The 18862-nt window shown below is 43.7% G+C and overlaps 2 protein-coding genes across 4 annotated transcripts in view; one reads left to right on the top strand and one right to left on the bottom strand.

The window, feature by feature from the left end:
- The window catches only part of UBE2O (ubiquitin conjugating enzyme E2 O), a 96786-nt gene extending 86836 nt beyond the window's left edge, over nucleotides 1-9950 (top strand). For all 3 annotated transcript variants that reach the window (XM_066614505.1, XM_066614504.1, XM_066614507.1), the window contains 4 exons: nucleotides 480-616; nucleotides 1715-1918; nucleotides 4165-4222; nucleotides 6579-9950. In XM_066614505.1, coding sequence (XP_066470602.1) covers nucleotides 480-616; nucleotides 1715-1918; nucleotides 4165-4222; nucleotides 6579-7330 — 1151 coding nt within the window. In that variant the 3' untranslated portion in view covers nucleotides 7331-9950. The remainder of the gene's footprint in view (nucleotides 1-479; nucleotides 617-1714; nucleotides 1919-4164; nucleotides 4223-6578) is intronic.
- Nucleotides 9951-12679: 2729 nt separating this feature from the next.
- SPHK1 (sphingosine kinase 1) overlaps nucleotides 12680-18862 on the bottom strand; it is a 43784-nt gene continuing 37601 nt past the window's right edge. The window contains exons 4-6 of the mRNA XM_066616005.1: nucleotides 17419-17513; nucleotides 15546-15661; nucleotides 12680-13932 (exon numbers count right to left, since the gene is read on the bottom strand). Of these exons, the coding sequence (XP_066472102.1) occupies nucleotides 13137-13932; nucleotides 15546-15661; nucleotides 17419-17513 (1007 nt within the window). The 3' untranslated portion in view covers nucleotides 12680-13136. The remainder of the gene's footprint in view (nucleotides 13933-15545; nucleotides 15662-17418; nucleotides 17514-18862) is intronic.

Raw genomic sequence — 18862 nt, 5'->3', positions numbered from 1 at the left:
TCAGGCATAACTGCTAGGTCCCAGCCCTGCTTCCCACTCCCCACCTGCCCGCCTCCGGCGCTGCCCATTGCCTGCCTTCCCACCGTCCCAGAACGCCTCCTTCCCACCTCCTCCCTGCCCACCCCAGAGTCTTGTGTTGGCCGAGCTAAACCAACACAAGACTCAGAGCCTCCGTCAGCGCAGAGGCTTATTCTAGCCTCCGCAGTCTGGCGCACTCCAATCTAACTGACTCCTGAGGAGGCGCAACGTGCCTCAGGATTGCGCTGCATGTGTCACTTCCTTAATGCAGCACTCAATAAAGCGAGAGAATATCCTGGAACAAGACTTGTTTCCTTCACCAACCAGCTTCTTATTTCATCCAAATAATTTCTGGCCAATGTTAAAAGAGAGCAGGATTCTCTCTCCCTGAGGATTATTTCATATTTGAGTATGGTAGGAGGATTTTTTTAACCTGTCTTTATTTCTTCTTGTCTTATTAGACAGCCATTCCTTTAAGAAAATGGAATTCCAGCCTCCAGAAGCCAAGAAGTTTTTTAGCACAGTGAGGAAGGAAATGGCTCTACTGGCAACCTCACTGCCAGATGGTATCATGGTCAAAACCTTTGAAGACAGAATGGTAAGTCTTGGAGTGAAGGTTTCTGTAGGCCAACCTATGTGGGTTTGGCCCTCACTCACGAATGGTGTACCCAAATGATTGTTAAAACATGGGCCAGGATCTAGAGAGGGACTATCACTTCTATCAACATCTCTTAGGATTTTCACTAGAGAAAAAGATCTTGTACTTCCATAAATTATATTGCTCACTCTGTCTTGTTTGGGAAAGGTGGTTGTTTTCCTCATGGCACTGCAGTCACTGGTACCCATCTTGGTCACCAGTTATGTACTGCAGCCTCTCTACTCCCATCTTCCTTACCTTATAGTGCAATTGATTGTATCGCATGTGTTCATCTCATACTTTTTATTAGAATACAATATGGAAGTTGTATGTTAGTCAACTAAGATCTAATGTCAGAATCATAGTTTGTAAAAACCAGAAACTTGCAGTTCTAGAAGTTTCTTAAGCATAATTATCATTTTAAAAAAAAATTGACCTAGTCTGGTCACAGCTGTAGCAAAGAGTTGGACTGCCTACAGCAAAGTCATTTTGTTCTGATTTCTTCATACATAAGACAACTGAACAAGGTGGGGCTGGGGGGCCGGTTCAGGCTTGTGAGCCATATAAAATTATGCGGTAGCTGTGACTGTGGAGAGGTATCCCCACCCATCTCCCTTCTGGAAGGTACCAGCCATCTGCTTTTCAAATAGATCTTTATCCCGTCTTTCTTGATTGAACCTCAGGCAGCTTATCTAGGATTTGCAGGTAGCCCTCCCATCCAGGCACTGAGCAGTCCCAGAGTCGCTTAGTTCTGCATGGTGGCTGTGTTGTGTGCCATTCAAGCCGTATCTTGGCTTCTCAGAGTTTCTAATGTTTACTGGGAATTAGCTGAATGTGAAACAAATACACGTGCTAGCAAAAGGGACGCTTTTGTCAACCTAATAAAAAAACGTATGGCTTGAAATGTCAGAGTTCATCCTAGCAAGAGAAAACATCTGGGAATGTATGCTTGATATATGGGAATCTGAAGCCATGTGGGATGATTTTTAAGTATTTCTTTATGAATGTTAAGTGGATCATCTCCTCAGTTCTGTTGTTCTCTGTTTGGCCTTGTCACAGGATCTCTTCTCAGCACTAGTCAAAGGACCCACACGCACACCTTATGAAGATGGCCTCTTCTTGTTTGATATCCAGCTCCCCAACATCTACCCAGCTGTTCCCCCTCTTTTCCGTTACCTTTCTCAATGCAGTGGGAGACTGAATCCCAACTTGTATGACAATGGAAAGGTCTGCGTAAGCCTTCTGGGGACATGGATCGGCAAGGTAATATTTCATCAGTATAGCTGGTCTGGCTTATCCAAGCACTAAGATATAAATTTCATTGGGTCAGTTTGCTTACTTTTGTTCCTAAATGTTCTTCCATGGCTTTGGTAAGAAGGTGGGTTGGTACACTTACCTGTATTTTGAGAATTTTGCTCTGAACCACAATATGCTGCCCAGACAAACATCTCAAAAAACTATGTGCTCGTCAGGTCTGTAGCTTCTAGTGTTAACTCTGGACTTCATAACTACTTGTGCATAGAAATCCATTTCTCAGAACTGATCACTGCCCTGATTCAAGAAATGCCCTAAGTTTACAGATGAACAATATACAACAAAACAGCGGTTGCTGTGAGGGGCATTTCAGAGCTTTTTCTTGGCAGATTCCTGTAATAAAGGTTAGGTGATACCATCATTCATTACAGAAATTTATTCTGGTGACTCAAAATGCAGTATGAGAAGTAAATCTTTAGAGCATATGTTTAGAGCGTATCTAAATCTTTAGTCACTTGTCTTTTTGCTGTGAGCAGCTCTACAGCTCATTTTGGCTTAATTTGGCTTGCATGGGCAATGTAGACAGCTGCATGATGCACTCATCTTTTGACCAGTGACCTTCTAATGTCGTTTAATGGTCATCAGGCCACAGCAATACAGTGGGCAAGATCTGCTAGGAGATGCCACTCTATCATGCATGGTGACACCATTAATGCCCAGCTCAATCAGAGGTATTGTGATCTATCTCTGGTACCAATATGTTACTCTGGTAGCATTTACACAAATTAACCAGCCTCACGCCTAGCATTCATGATGACTGAGAATGGGGTGGCTTGTCTTGGTGCGTGATGACACGTGCTAGGGACAAGATGTCCTACTTAGGTGCTGTGCTCCATAATAACAGATACTCAAAAGATACCTGAGAATGTCTCCTTGTCTGCCTATGCAAAAGTTACATTTTGGTCTTGGCAGTACTTCCCATAATCAGGGCAAATCCACAATATATGCTAGTTTCCTAGAAATATATTTAGAACAGGGGCTTACTTGCAGGACTAGAGGATTAATATTTTGACTGAGGACAGAGCTATGTATTCCCCTCTCCATCACATGTTTTCCAAACCTACCATTGCTTTCTTGCCAGGAGAGCATATTTTCCAATGAAAAAACAGTGGGTAGGAATAAAGGTGTTTATCCCAGATTCATATTTGGGGTGAGAATAAGCCTGGAGCGAGTGCTGGGAATAAAAGCAGTGTGAAAACTCCGTCTTCCTCTGCTTTGCAAAGGCTTTGATGGCCAGGCTTTAAAATAATGTACAGGGGGAGAATTGTGAACTCCCCCCCCCCTAAATGGAAGAGCAAGTAGGAACCTGAAAGAAACCACGGTGTACCAGGAGGAAAACATAGAAAAAGGGGAGACAATCCTTCGCGTCTTTGATCTCTCCATGCCTCTGCCTGCAGATCCTAGTCACTGAAGGAAGTGGCATAGCTGCTGCCACCAATCCAGTTGAGTCCAGATCGTCTCAGGCTGGTATCAACAAATTGGGGCCCTCCTTTGGGTTGGAGAAAAACAGCTGTTAGCAAAAATGGTCTCTGCTTGGTGTTCTGTTCATAATCACAGAACACTGCTCAGGCAAGATAGACAAATGACAGAATAACTGATCCTGGAGATAAATCCATTTGTCTCCAAGGAATCCATTCCCAGGACTTTGAAGTTCACATTTTTTGCCTCACACAAATTATATGTGGAGCTTTGGTGAGGAGAGCCAACAGTAGATAGGCTGTTTCCAACTGGTCTGTAGTCATTCGTATTAGCTTGGGCTGGTCATGCCAGCTCAAGACCAACACATATACATAAAGGGATTGAGTATAGTGGGTGTTTAGTCTTTGGCAAAACATATGGACCCTAGACTTGCTAAGACTCTGCCCTGACAGCAAGCTACCCATATGCTATTGAAGAAGGGGGTTTCAAAAGAACATTGTGGAGTTGCTTCATGTGGTTTCTTCACATACTATGTCAAAGCCTGACTAGCTGTGTTTTTGAGACAAGCAGTGTAGTCAAGCCCCAGTAATTAAAAAAAAAATAGATCTGAGAGAAACCTGCGTGGCACTTGTATGGAGTTCAAGTGTTTCCTATAAACTTTTTTAAAAAATTGATTGAAAATAGCTTACAACTCACAGTTCCCACCTGTGTTTTGATACTATTTTAGTCCCTTTTCTCTTTTTGCTTACTTGTTCATTATAATTTGTCTGTTCCAGGGCACAGAGCGGTGGACCAGCAAATCCAGCCTTCTCCAAGTGCTCATCTCAATCCAAGGTAAATTTCAAGATTGGAGTATAGGAAGGGGGCGGCAAAGTATAGCTATCAGCACAGAATAATAGTAAGAGGCAGAAGAAGGTTGTCCTATTCTGATTCTGTCCTATTCACCTGATTAGAAGCATTGGTGCAATTTCCAAGGCTTCAGTCCAAAGCAATCCCCTTCCCTCTATAATTGCAGGCGTTGTTACTAGTCTACTTTCGATTTCACACCCTGAAAGGAAAATCAAAACCACAGCTACCTCCAGGCAACTGCAAGTAACTCCTTGAGTTGGACTATTAAGTCAGCAAACCACCAGGCTAGCCTCTACAGTGCTTACTCTTGTACACAAGAATTCATTGCTGTGCTGTTATCTGTAGGTGTGTGGGCTACGTGTGCAAACAGCCCTACAGCAAGAGGAAGCATCCCACCCTGTCACTTTAAATGGCAAGTTGGAACATTACTGTGCCTCTTTCCATCCCTTATACATAAGGAGGATAAGCAGGGAGCAAGAAACTAGCAGTGATTGTTACCACCTCATCTCACTGCATGTATCTGGCCTTCTTGCCTTTATTAGCTGTTAATTGGCATACCGGCCTGCAGTTTTAGGAGACAGTGTTCTTCATTGATGAGGACATTAGAAAGCTAATACAGGTCCAACCTTGTTATACATGGATTCTTTATAAATGGATTTGACTCAACACGAATGGCCATTGCAAATGAGAAGGAATGTGCTGATCTCTGGAGAAGGGGGAAAATGTATCCCTTTAAAATCACAGTTTTAAAAACTGCTTTTCTTACTGTTGTAGAAGCAAGCGATTAACCACAGATTTTTCATCCATGGAGGCCTTCTGAGATATCCAAAGCATCCTTAAAGGGTACTTCCAGTTTTTGTTGGAAAACCAGAAATACTATTTGAGATCACATCAGAAAAATCAATGGATTTTTCTATCTCAATGCAGTGAGAAGGGCCCTTTAAATTCAACAAAAACAGTCATTTAACAATAGCCTCTTTAATGCAAGAGAGGGCAGCAGGCTGTCAATCCATCAATCATGCTCTCTCCAGGTGTAGCTTCACTCCAAAGCAAATGACCCCCCCCCTTCCCCCTGAGCATGTAAAAGAAAGATAATCACTTTACTCTGTGTGAAGGGAGGGGTCACTGGCTGGAAGTGAAGCCTTTCTAAGTGTCTGGAGAGAGACTGTTTGATGGATTGTCTGCCTAATGACTCTGTTTTACATCACAAAGGTCAGCAAGGCTGTTTTTAAATCACCTAGCAAAGGGGCTTTTTTAAAAAATGGATTTGCTTTAATGCAATTGTTGCCATCCACATGAGTTCTGGAATGCAACCCTAGTGAATGAGACTCAAACTGTAGAGTCCTAGAGGAGAAATGTGGAGGTACTTCTCTGCAAATAAAAAATATACACCTTAGAGGAGGACGTGATCAGTGGTGGTGCTGGGGGGGACAAAAGCCCCAGGTGCTGTCCCCCGCACTGCTGCGCCCGCCCACCATGCCACCTGCCCTTAGGAGCCATTCTGTCAGCAGGTGAAACCCTGCGTGGTGCTTCAAAAGCCTTCTGAGAACCTCCAAAGCATCCTTAAAGGGTACTTCCAGTTTTCATCAGAAAACCAGAAGTACTGTCTGCGATCACATCAGAAGCCTCAGAAGGCTCTTGGAGCTGTTTGGAGCATTGCGCAAAGCTCTGTGCGCCAAGGTAAGCATCTCCTGGGTGGGGCAGTGTGATGCAGGCAGAGCACCATACTGCAGACATCCGCCCTGGGACATCATAGGGGCCAGGTACATAACTGGAGGAGGTGGCTGGTTTACCTGAACTATATCCATCTTTCAGACAAGCCAGGTACTAAAGCTTTTCATAGGGCATCCAAACCCTTAAAGTTGGTTAAAAAGACTTGACTAGGAATTGGAGGAGAGGTTGAAGACTGTAATTTTTTCCCCCAAAATAGGGAATGAGATTTCTTGTGGAACTGTACTTTTAATAGATTTTCATTATTGGGGAAGGGGTTATATGGAGCTTATATTGAATAAGGAGCCCTAAGATTTTGGGAAAATAGTTCAATATTTGGATAATTCCACTTTATCTGTGGTGTAATTGTTTGATTAGAAACCACCAAATATAAGTCTGCAAAAAATTGTTCCCCAAAATGAAGGATAGTTCATCTCCATCCCTCCCTCCCCTAAAAATTCTGAGAAATATTTCCCTCTTGGTGTATTGAATTGCTCACTGATTTCTTCTCTAACCATATTCCATACTTGGAAACAATGGAGAGCCCAGCAATTTTGCTTGTTTGGTTTCTGAGATCAGTAAATCTCATTCTTCCCATCCTCTTCTTCCTTCTCCCATTGTTTATCATCAGGACTTATCCTAGTCAATGAGCCTTATTACAATGAGGCTGGTTTTGACAGTGACCGGGGCTTACAAGAGGGCTACGAGAACAGCCGTTGCTACAATGAGATGGCCTTGATTCGTGTGGTGCAGTCCATGATGCAGTTGTTGCGCAAGCCAGTGGAGGTCTTTGAGCAGGAGATCTTCGAACACTTCTGCCTCAATGGCTGGCGCCTTGTCCATCGTATTGAGTCTTGGGTGGAGACAAATGAGCTGGTGGAAAGGAGCCATGATCATGCCAACCTGGGAGATTCTTCCTTTATGCATTCAGTCTGCAGCATTCTACCTGAGAGCCCTGTAGACAATATGGGGCTGTTGGGAGAGCAAGAGTTAGGTGCAGCAGCTGCAACTGTCCCTCCATTGTCTGATGGCAAGGAAGAGCTAGAAGACTCTAGTTGTGGAACATCAACACTTACTGCCAGTGATGCCCACCAGTATTCGGACTCGGAGAGCATGGGCCAGGCTAGAGCAGCACACTTTATTAGAGACCTGACAGAAGAAGGTAAAACCGCTCAAGACTCTGCCTCTCAGCCTAGTGTGAAACCAAAGAAAAGGAGAAAGAGCTACAGGAGCTTCCTTCCAGAGAGGAGTGGCTATCCTGACATTGGGTTTCCACTCTTCCCACTGTCCAAGGGGTTCATAAAGAGCATCCGTGGTGTCTTGCAGCAGTACCGGTCTGCCTTAGTAGAGGCCAACATCCCAGAGTGGACAGAAGATAAATAATAAAAACATCAGGTTAGGGACCAGCAGGTGCACAGAAAAAGAAAGGGGGAGCAGGGAGCAAGAACTAGCAAACACTGTTACCAATAAATAGACTTTGTCTCACAGCACCCATTCCTCCTTGGCCTGGTTTGTTATAGAGAAAGCAGAAGCTCCTGTACCTCATTTTAGGCTGGCTCTTTTCTCCCATGTTCCAGATGCACAAGATGATTGAGCAACTATGTGTATGCGCACACCACACCCACACCATGTTTTCCTTCTGAGCTTGATTCTGAAAGATTAGGAGCCGGGGCCTTCCTATTCCAGATCTCATGCAAAGCTGGAATTGGGATCCTTTCAGCTCCTATTCATGTTGAGTGACTTTTCCGTTTGATCCTGTTGTGTGCTCTGTATGACGCCGATAATGGGGAGTGCTTTTGACTTAAGCCTGGAAGAGCCTAGGTTTAGAGCTAATGAGGGAAATGTTCTGCTGTTCTTCAGCCTTCTAGCCTAGGTCTGTGAATTAGATAGCATTTGGTTAACCTCCATTTCAACTCTTATACCCTTTCCTTCTTGATCTGTCCACTACTTACCATTTCTTTGTGAGCTAAGAGGATACATTTTCCAGAATGTACAGAACCATAGATGGTGTACACTTGGACTACTTAATGATCCTGTAAGTGATGAACACAAACAGTTTGGCGTTTGTTCTGTCACTGTTGGTTGAATCCCTTAATAGGCCACCTTGAGGCAGAAAAAAAGTGCTAGATGAGCTTTGCTTGGTGTGATCAGCACTCAGGACATTCACATTGGCTTCTGTGAATCGCCTCCTCTGTCTCAAGTATACAGTTCCTTCTGAGCAGCATCTTTTTCCACTTTGCCTTGAAGGGGAATAGTGCATATAGTATAGCCCACTACTCCCCAGAACACTCTGCTACCAACTCAGCAATGTGCACTAACATACCTCAGGATGGCGCTAGAACAATTGCATGGTGTGACACATGTTTTTCAATTTTAGCTTTCACAAATGGGTTTGCCAAGTGGCATCTCTGTCTGGCTCCATTATTTCCATGGACTCGTATCAACTTTACAGCAACAAGCCTATGCTCTGGTAGACAATGGGTCTCTCTAGCCCAGCATCCTTAAGAACACAGCCCCCCATCTATTCCCAAAATGTGACATGGCCTTTGGCATTGTTACAAAGCAGGTGTTAAAGGGTCAACCATGTACTTTAACATGTAACAAATCACAGCTGCTATGTTCTTTTTTTCCCTTGCACCCTGTATTGAACTATGGTCAGCCCTTCACTTGGTGTTCCTACACCTTTGCATGGCATCACAGTTACCCTTGTACCTTCCATTTCCTAATACTGACCCAAATGTCCCTGTGTCATCCTTCCAGTAAATGAATCTAGTTGAAAACACTGATGGGGATGACGCTCTTAAATCTTGTGTTACTCAGATATTGGTGAGTTAGTTGTCTTAGTGTTACTGATTAAGGGGCCAGGTGGGGTGTCCTTCACAGGCCATTGAAGCCAAGCCAAACATGAATCAGAAGGGATGCAAAACTGGTAGAAGAGCAGCAGAATGAGCAAGTTGATTACATCCCCATATAAGGGAAAGGGCAAGAAAGGAATTTTGCAGGAGGACTTGGTGCCTGCATTACCATACACACTCTTAATTGTGTGAAAGGGCAGACAGCAAGGGGCCGGTGTTTGTTTCTGTGTGTCATTGCATTCCTCATGCAGATGTGGTCATGGTTCTTCCTCCGCAGGAGAAGTAGCCGCATGATGACACATTAGAAAAGCAAGCTTTCCCAGACCACTAGTTGGCGTATCTGCCCACTCAGTCTCAATAGGAAGTTAGTCTCCTATTTGGAGTAGACTTAGCATGGTGGGAGGAGCCACAGAAATGTAAGGCTAATGGTGCTATAGATTGCAGAGAGCTGAATTAGAGGACTCTGTTTCTCAAAGTGCAACTGGGAGCTTTGTCTGATCTCTTAATGGCTGTACGCCAGGGTATAGCAAGGGTACAGCCTTGCTTTCTCCCTCCTTCTGGAGATCTGCTGCCACTTCTTGCATCAATCAAGCACTATCTCTCTTGTCCTTGCTGTCAGGCCCTACCAGAGGCATGCACAGAAGTTTACAATTTTTTCTTTTCTATAAGCTTTTGGAAAATGTGAAGCTCTTCTAGGCTAAGCAGTTGCTGTTGAGCACACTGCAACTATGTAACTTTTTGGTGTATGTATGTAAGAGTGGTGAAAATTTCCAAGAGGCAAATGCTTAAATACACACAAGCCAAAGCATGAGGCATATCGTTAATCTTGAGATGGGCTACATGATTGTGATGTATAAATTTAAAATTCTCTATCTGTTAAGAGCTGGGGAGGGAAAGGAATATTACAAAAAACAATCCATTTCTAGCCTTGATTATATGTACAGTATTTAAACCCAATGGAGCTGTCTATTGAGGCAATGCTTAGAGTTGTGTTACTTTTGCAGCTGTGAATGCTTGGTTGCTTACAATATATGTATAAAGTATTGTGTGATGGATCTTTTTTTACTTGCAAACTTTGTTTGGCTAATGAAAATGTAGTAATAAAGGAGAGAAAGTGGCTTGCCATTACATTTTGCTGCTATTAATAAGCTTGGTTGTGCTTTCCTTCCAACATGAGATATGGGATTTGTATATCGCCAGAGTTCTCCAAATGGGATGTAGGCAAGCCTGAAGAGACTTGAGGGGAAGGTGCATCTTCTTACCCAGTTCAGCTGTGTCAACTTGGTAATTTGGATGCAGTAGCTAATATGTGTTTTTCATCACTTTCCCTGGGAAATGCAGATAACAACCAGTGATTAGGACCCCAGTGAGGGTGAAGGAGATTTCAACCTTTACTCTCCACAGCACTAATCCAAATGAGCTGCTACATCCCCACCCCTGGAGAAAAACTACTAATGTGAACTTGTTTCATTGGCCTTTTAAAAGATGAGAACTCAAGGTATCTCTTGATCTTCCTGGCTTAGTGTTAACCTCCTTTATTACACTTGAAGAGTCCACAACAGCATTGTACTGACTTGAGGTATATATATCAGCTAGCTCATTTTTGCTAGTTGCAGTGCCTCTTTGCATTGTTCAATACATAGTCATGTTCCTCTGATTATAAGTGATTCAACTAAGGATGCATAGAGCTTCCAGGATAAGAACATCAGAAGAGCCCTGCTGGATCAGGCCAAGGGGCCAATCTAGTTCTGCTTACTGTATCTCATAGTGGTCCACCAGGTGTCTCAGGGAGTTTCAAGACAAGATATCAGTATCTTATTGCCACTCCCTTGCATCTGGCATTCAGAGATAGGCCACCTCTAAAACCCAGAGGTTGTGTATAGCCCTCGTGGCTTGTAATGATGAGATTTTTTTCCATAAAATCTTTTAAAGGTATCTAGGGCAGGTGTCATCACCACATCCTGTAGCAATGTGTTCCACAGAACAAGTACTTGCTGGGTAAAAAATATTCTTTTGGAAAGATCTTGCTTTCTCTTCCTGGAGATCTGGTGGGGGTGGGGGGGTGTAAGTGTAAGTAAACTGATGTATGATGATCATATCAATTTGTTTCAACTTTTCAAAATTTCACACACTACAACCCTTACATTCCTTCTGCTTAGGTTGAAAGTGGGGGCTGGACAAGCAGGTAAAAATACCAGGATTTGCCAGATTCTAAAAATTTGCTGTTTATGTGGCAGCCTCTGGATTCCGTCTACCCTTGTTTTCCTTGAAGTGGAACAGAACGTAAACAATTTTTTAAAATTTGTTGAACAAACTCCTTTTAAAAAAAAACAAACCAACAGTAATGTACCCTTACTGGAATGAATCATGCCTGTGTAAAATGAATGTCTGGAAAGAATTTACACATTTTGGAGTTTTCTAGATTTCTGCCTGCTGCTGCCTCAAGCGTGCATTCCTCTAAGTCCTTGAAAGTAAATAGCTTGGTGGTGTGACTCAGGCTTACTGATGCTAGTTGAACAGCATCCTGAAACCACAGCTTCCAAGCTGATTCACTCTAGCCAAAGCAGCCCCACTCTCAGAACAGTTCGGGCTTACCCTGTATTCTTAGAGGCAATTCAAGTTTAGAAATAATGTGAAAGCTCTGATACCTCCCTGTTTGGAAGAGGGGTTGCTTGTGAAGCAATATGGGAAAATCATCTTATACATGCTCAAGGTCACATCTGAGATGCCTTCCTATGGAAAATGTTCCGGCTGCTTTAGGCTGTAGGGGAGGATTTGCATGTATAAAGATTGCTCCATTCAGTAATATTCCCACACACAGAAAACATGCCAGAAGAAGGGCTAGCCTCCCATGTGGGTATTTTTCTATAACGGAGATGCCTTGAATCTGAGCTGTCTCCTATAGGCTGAAGTGATACAGATCAGAACTGATTGTCTCATTTGCTGTTCGTAAGAGCTAGCTGCCTTTTGCAAGAAATTAAATCTTCCATGTGGGTGTATACACACAACATAAAGATGCTGCCTGTAGGACATGTGGTAGATACGGGTTAAACCAATGTTGTGAGTCCATCTCAAAAAACTAGTGCTAGGATAAAAATAAGGATCATGAAGCGCTGGTATAAAACTATTCTATGTAAAACTTAAGCCTGATTTCTCAGCTAGGAAAGCATCAATATTGCATTGTATCCATGCAATGATGAATTTGATACCAGTATATAAGGGCTTGTTGCATGTTTCCTGTGTGTTTCAAAATCGGGATTGCTATTTAGACTAATTTGCTGTGTAGACCCAGAACCTCAAGCCTTCATTCTTCCTCCTTGTTATAGCAGTACTACTGTGGTTAATAACTACTAATTGTTTTATGAGACTAGGCCAATAAGCAACTGACTGTGTTAGCATAAGGCTCTTTGTGGGCCAGTGTCAATACCAAATGCATTGCAAATGTAAAAAGAGCCACAACTCATCCCAGCTGTCAGCTGATTATGATCTTGCCATACTGTTTATATTGAATAAACCCCAGAAACTTAATTGCAGATAGGCAGCAGCTTGGAATGTAAAGCAAATTATCACCTTTTTTCCTAATGAGGATAGAGCCTTCTGGTTTGCTGCAGTAACAGCTCTCTCAGGAAGTTAACACCTCCACTTGCCAGTGTAGCCCTGCTATATAAAAAATCAGAAGAATCTAGCTCCTCTAAGGTGATGTACTTACAAATGGTAATAGCTGAGACACTGATATTGTAAGATGCATTCTCTCCCCTTAGAAAGAGCCATTCAGATTTTACAACAGCATGTAAAAAATGCAATTGGTATCACCATGACTAAAGAAAGTTGAAATTTTTACTTGTAGGTTTTAATTTTTGAAAAAGGTAGATCTTTATTTCTTTCCATAAGAATATAATCTTCTACTACATTCACCTTTGGATTTAAAAAAGTTATCTTTACAAAACAAGATTAAAAGAGATTTACAATCTCATCCAGAGATCTTTAAGAGATGTCTACCACTTCAGCTGCTTTCTGTGCAGGCTCTGATCTTGCGAAGGTTAACACACTCCTGCAGAGAAGCCAACTTGGGTATAGTTTGGAGACCTCCTTTCTTCAGAGGAGATGGACTAGAAAGCTGCCTTTCTGAACATAACAGCAGACTAATCTGCTTTCTTAGGAGGTGCTACTAGTCCATTATTCATATTGTAATTAAAAAGTTGCTGTGAAGAACAAATTTCCCCTGAGAATTATCACTAGCAGAGAGCGGGGGCCACATTTGGGATCTCTCCCTGCCTCTGCCCCCCCTCCCCCACTATCATTGTGGTTGCTCCTTTCAAAAGTCTTCACCACCTTTAAGAGCCACTGATAATACGGGCAAGCCGTCTGTGAACTTGACCTTGCACTGGCTCACATGCTAATTTCTCACCATCTACTGTCATGAATCCCTCAGGCACCAGAGGCTCCAGGCGGAAGGCTTTAATAGGCACATAGTGGAGGTGAGGGTTGTTCAGGCTCAAGTGGGTTCCTTTATCCATGGCCATAAAGAACCTGATCATTGCCATCCTGGAGACTCCAGCTGTCACATAGAAGAGGTGGATAGCATCATCACACAGCTTGGCTGTGGGGGCCAGAAGGAGGTCTGCTCCTAGGTGGGATTGATGGATTCCAACAATAGAGACAAACTCCTCCTCTGGTGCTATAGTCCAGTGCTTGGGAACTGGCTGGTCAAAGGGTACCAACAAGGAGTCCTCAAGCTCTGTCTGAGGTGGAATGCAAACAGGCATATTGCTAAAACGGCCTTGGTGACCATGCTGTGTTGATTGGCAGCTCAGCCCCCCTGGAGGGGACACTATCTCTGAGGTAGAGCTTGGCTCCTCTGCTGGCAGATATGAGAGGCGACCCTTATAAACTTGCAATGTGGTCAGGAGCTGGAATGTGCCCACAGTGAAGCGGGCACTGCCCAATTTACGATACCTTTCACTAGCAATGTCTACATCAGAGACAAAACCCCAGCCAAAGCTCAGGAAGGAGAACAGGCGCTTGCCTGAGGCTGTCCATAGAGACACCAGGTCCATAGGAGAATGCAGGCCTTTACACAGGAAGTAAGTGCAATTCACCAGCAATTCCTCCTTGACACAAGGGTGGTTCCTATAGAAGGAGAGAAAGACAAGGCAATTAAAGCTGTAGCTAAGAGCTATGCAAGGCTAGGGTCAAAATAACTTTTAACTATAATATACTAACAAAACCTATCCTTATGTCAGATGTTTAGACTCCAGAACTTCACAGACCCCAGTGTACACTTCATCATGTGCTGTGCAGTTGCTGCTGTAGGACTGTGTTCCAATGGTTAACACCTATACTACATCACTAACAACATGTCAGAGAGGTGCTTACTAGCCACTTTACTGGCACCTGAGCCAATGATACTTGCCAGGAATATAACCACACCACCTGAGTAACCTGCCTGCATACTTGACTGCTTTAATGTGGGAGCCTGTACTTCTAGCACAGACGGTGTAGCTGAAAAAGAGATTGGGGGAGTGGAACACCAACTAGTTCGACAGGGAGGATGTGGTCAGAGGCTGCACAAGCCCTGTGTAGTGCTCCCCTCTTCTACTCAATTTGACTGGACCTAGATGCCTTTTTAGACCTATCATTTCCCTGCTGTGAAAACTTGAGAATTAACAGCCACATTTGTCCTAGGGAAGCCAGCTGGCTGAGCCAGCTTGACTGGGAAAGGAAAGGAACCCTTGAGTAACACCCACATCTCCAAAATGATGCTTTCTAGGAACTGCGGATTAGTTACACAACAGATGGAAGAGGCAACTAGCCATGCAAGGGGCAGAGGCCAGGCTGGAATAGGGTAGGAAGGCTGCAATTTCAGAGAGGGAATCAATACCTGAGCTAAAAGGACTGGTAATTAGGTTGACCTTGTGACTGTGTAATCTCCCCTCTGCCCCTCCCTCCTCATCAAGTGACAGCAGTGCCAGGAGACTCTGGACACCATCATCTGCCACTCCCATCACAACAGGGAACAAAGATGTGCAGTAGGGAAAGGCAGGCCCAAGTATTGCTCCAATTGCTAGACCTGCTAGAATCACTGAGACTGGCAGAACAGGATTCCCACTGGCCAGGTTGTGGAGTTTCATTGCTCTGGGTGGTCCTCATGGCTAGCAGAATTGTGCAAAAGCCCATCTCTTGCAATAAAGATGTAGTGCCCATGTTGGACAAAGGATGCTGAAGCAAATATAGTGGGCACATTCTTTGTTAAGAGCCCTAGACCATTTAACCACAGCAGGGTCACATTAGAAACTCCACAGTACTCCAAATTTGATGTAAAATACAAGTCTGAGACTTGGCTCATATAATTCTCTGGACTGGAGGTTCTGTGAGCCTTCCACAGCCGTGTCTGTTGCCATTACCTTACACAGCAAATCAGACTTTAGCACACTAAGGCTGAAATCCTGTACACATTTCCCTGAGACTTACTTATATGCAGGATTGTGCAGTAAGCCATATTTCGGGTGCTTTGAGACAGTGTGGGAGAAGCAACATTCTGTAAGCATTGGCATCTGCACACAACTAGTTCACCACAAGCCCTAAGCCAATGTAGGCAGCTACCATGTTTCCCACTATGGCTCATGACTCAATACCAAGGTGCTAAATTCCAAGAAGGATATCAACTCTGCAATTATAATCTTGGTCAGACATGCACACATGCTCATGAGATATGGTACACAAACAGGTTGACCATCTCCTACTTTGCATAGTGATTGAGAGAAGCAGCCAAGGCATTGCCAGAACCCCCTGGGAGGATGCAAAGAGGCTTCTGGATGGCAGATGCCCAGTCAGGACGCTCCATTAGTCCATTGATCACCTGCAAAGACACAAGGATAGTGCTAGTCAAAAACTGGTTGAGCACAAGGGAGCAATCTGTCATCTCTGAGCTTAGTCTCAGTTAGCGGTCAGCCATGAAGAGCAGACAAGCACACAACTGGTTTGTTGGTTTAGAACTCTGCTGCACGGTTCAGAACTCTGCTGCACGGTTCCAGAATCAGGAGAGCAATACATGTCCAAATGATGCGAGATATGTACTTGCATTCCACATTTTTATGTCTGCACACTAAATAGTCAAACCAGATGTACACCTAAATATGTCTTAAAGGGGTCATGCTTATAAGTGGACGTGTCTCTGAGGAAAAACAGCCACAGAAGAGGGAGAAATTCTGATCAAGATCATGACAATAAACTCCCTTCCCCCTACTGCCCCTACCAATATTGCATGTTTCTGATGCACCTGGAAGTCAGAGACTCTTAAAATTGATACATGCTCTACAATAGAGGTGTTTGAAAACTGTTATTTATTTTACTCAGAAGGGAACCCACTGTGTTTCAGTAAGAGTTAGGCTGTAATCGTGTCTTACCAGAAACAAACACCTCTAGCTATAGAAAAGGAACAGTGCAAGTTTTTTCCCCTTATATCAGTGCACCATCCTCAATTTATAGGTACCCCAACTTCTGCCAGTACAAATATTCAAACTTTAAATTTGTTGTATTAACTTACACCCATCTGGAATGGTTTTTTTCATATTAACACTGCAAATTTTTATGGTCTATTACTTGCATGGGGAGACCCTGAATTTCCACATTAAAATCTGCATGCAGGATAAGTTATGAAACATGTTCCAATTATTCCAGTTGCAAAGTGCCATAGTCAATTGCTGTTTTCAAACTGCTCACCCCCAACAACGAGGACTAGGAACACGCTCTTTAAAAAGGGGGGAAATCTTACATGTAGCCAGTATCACTAATAAGACACTGGCTTCTGCACTGTGCAGCACAATTGCAACCACATGGAATTATCCTGTGTATTTTTTTTAAGAGTTGCAAGCTATCCATAGTTTATCTTGTGTAACAGGATGCAAAGTCCTATTCATCCAGTACTGACTGTGAAAACTAGCAACAAGATAGTTGTAAATCAACCATGTGGTGGGATTTCTTGTCAAATTCAGACACTAATTCCATCTTTTAAAAGCTACCCATATGAAATTGGCAAATGTCAACTGGGCATTGTGCCGCATCACTAGTTTTTAACCTTAGTTCACTTCCCCACCCAGCTCCATTATTGCAAAGGTAAATGAGGAAGGGCAACTTCCTACCCACATTTCCAATTCCAAGTCTTTTCAGCTGGTACTGCCCTAGAGTTTCCAGGTTCAAGGTGGAACTGGGCTCCTGTATCTTTAATAGCTGCACAGAGGGGAAAATTTCAACCTGTGACATTTCCCCCATAACTGCAACACTGTGGGGGGAAAAGTGCAACTTGCTGAACAAGAATGGTGTTAAAGGCCCCAGATCACTGACCCAAGACTGAATCTGGCAACACATGCTGTTCAGCCTCACCCCACTTCCAAAGCATAGGAGTTTGCAGTGCAACAGATGAGAAGATTCTATCTGAAGAAATAGCAAGACTGACCAATTCCCTTTCTCTCTGTTAGCATATGCCCATCTTGAACACTGGGGCAACACCTGGTCCTCTGGGGTGGGAATGGCTATGGAAGGAACATTGCTGGTCCCATGGCACAACAGGCAAAGCAAGAACCCCATATCTGGCAGCATCCCATCTGTCCTCCTTACCTCATGCAGCAAGCCATCCCCAGCCATAGCGACCAAGGCATCCCATCTGGACATATCCTCCTGCCTCACCAGTTCCCAAGCATGGTGGTGTTTCTCTAGGGAGAAAGACAAAAGAGCTAGTATGACTTGTGGGCGCATTACCATGTATATACAGGGGTGTCAAACATAAGGCCCGGAGGCCGGATGCGGCCCCCAGAAGCTTTTTATCCAGCCCTCAGGCTCTCAGCTGCTGAGGTGTTACTGCTGAAACAGAAGCCCACATGAAAACTGGGCTCTCCCATATCTTGAAATATGATCAAGATCTGCATATTTTCTCTTCTGTGGTTTGATGAGAACAAAGTGCTGATTTCTGGCCATCAGCTGCTTAATGATGTCACTTTCTGGTTAGACGTCACTTCTGCCCCTCAGCAGGCATCCTGAATGCTAACTTTGGCCCTCTGAATGAAACAAGTTTGACACCCCTGCTGTATAAGATCCAGAGCATGTGATCATCCTTGTGAGCTGATCCTCACGTATGCTGAAGGGACAGTTGAGTTCTTTTTCTCATACACTCACTCTGCTGTCATATACTACCTAGGAGGAGATATAATTCTGCAGAATTCCTGTGCAATTCTGACGTGTCAAGAAATACCTTCTGTCCACCAATGATCACTGTCCCCTCACATGCAAACTGGCACACTTGTAAGGGGTCGGGAGCACAACCACTAGCTTTTATGCAGAATGGCAAATGGATAATTGCAGGTTGGGAAAAACTTGGTTGGATTTCTGCCTCCCCCCTCCCCCCAATTAACTTTATGAAAACTCTGTCATTAAAAGAATGAGCAAATTGTGTTCTCACACACAGTCCACGTTCCCAGCCTTTCCCAATCTCCACTCTCAGGTTGACACTTCACCAGAGCAGAAGCAAGCAGAGCTAAATCACTGAATGCCACCCAATCTCAGTTAACCAACTGGGAATAGAATGTGCCTTTTTTTTCCTTCAGAAGAATTTGGGGATAACTAGGGAAGTGCAAAGGGAGGGCAGGCAAATAGGTGACTGAAAGGTTATACCTCACGCTACCATTGAAGCAGAGAGAACATATCCCCAATAGCTGTTGCACTCTTGGGTGCTAAAAACCTTTCTTCCAGCCGTCTTTTAAAGCCAAATGGAATACAATATCTTTATTGGTGAATTCCAAAAGTTTTATTTTATCTGTGTCCTTCAATCCTGATTGTTGCAAGTGCTCCCACTTGGAGAAGTTTCAGGCCAATGCAAGCAGGTTTGAGGCAGCACAATTTGATAAAATATGAAGGAGACAGGCACATCAAACAAGGACATCAACTCAGATGAAGTTCAATTCACTTCTCTGAGCGGTATAAATAGACAGCAACAATGAGGCCATTATGATATCATGTGCTGCACCCCAAGTCATGAAAACTCCCATTAAAAAAAACCACTGTGGAA

This window comes from Tiliqua scincoides, chromosome 2 (assembly GCF_035046505.1).
Source record: "Tiliqua scincoides isolate rTilSci1 chromosome 2, rTilSci1.hap2, whole genome shotgun sequence".
In the NCBI taxonomy this organism is placed as follows: domain Eukaryota; kingdom Metazoa; phylum Chordata; class Lepidosauria; order Squamata; family Scincidae; genus Tiliqua; species Tiliqua scincoides.
This window is presented reverse-complemented; position numbering and strand designations above follow the sequence as displayed.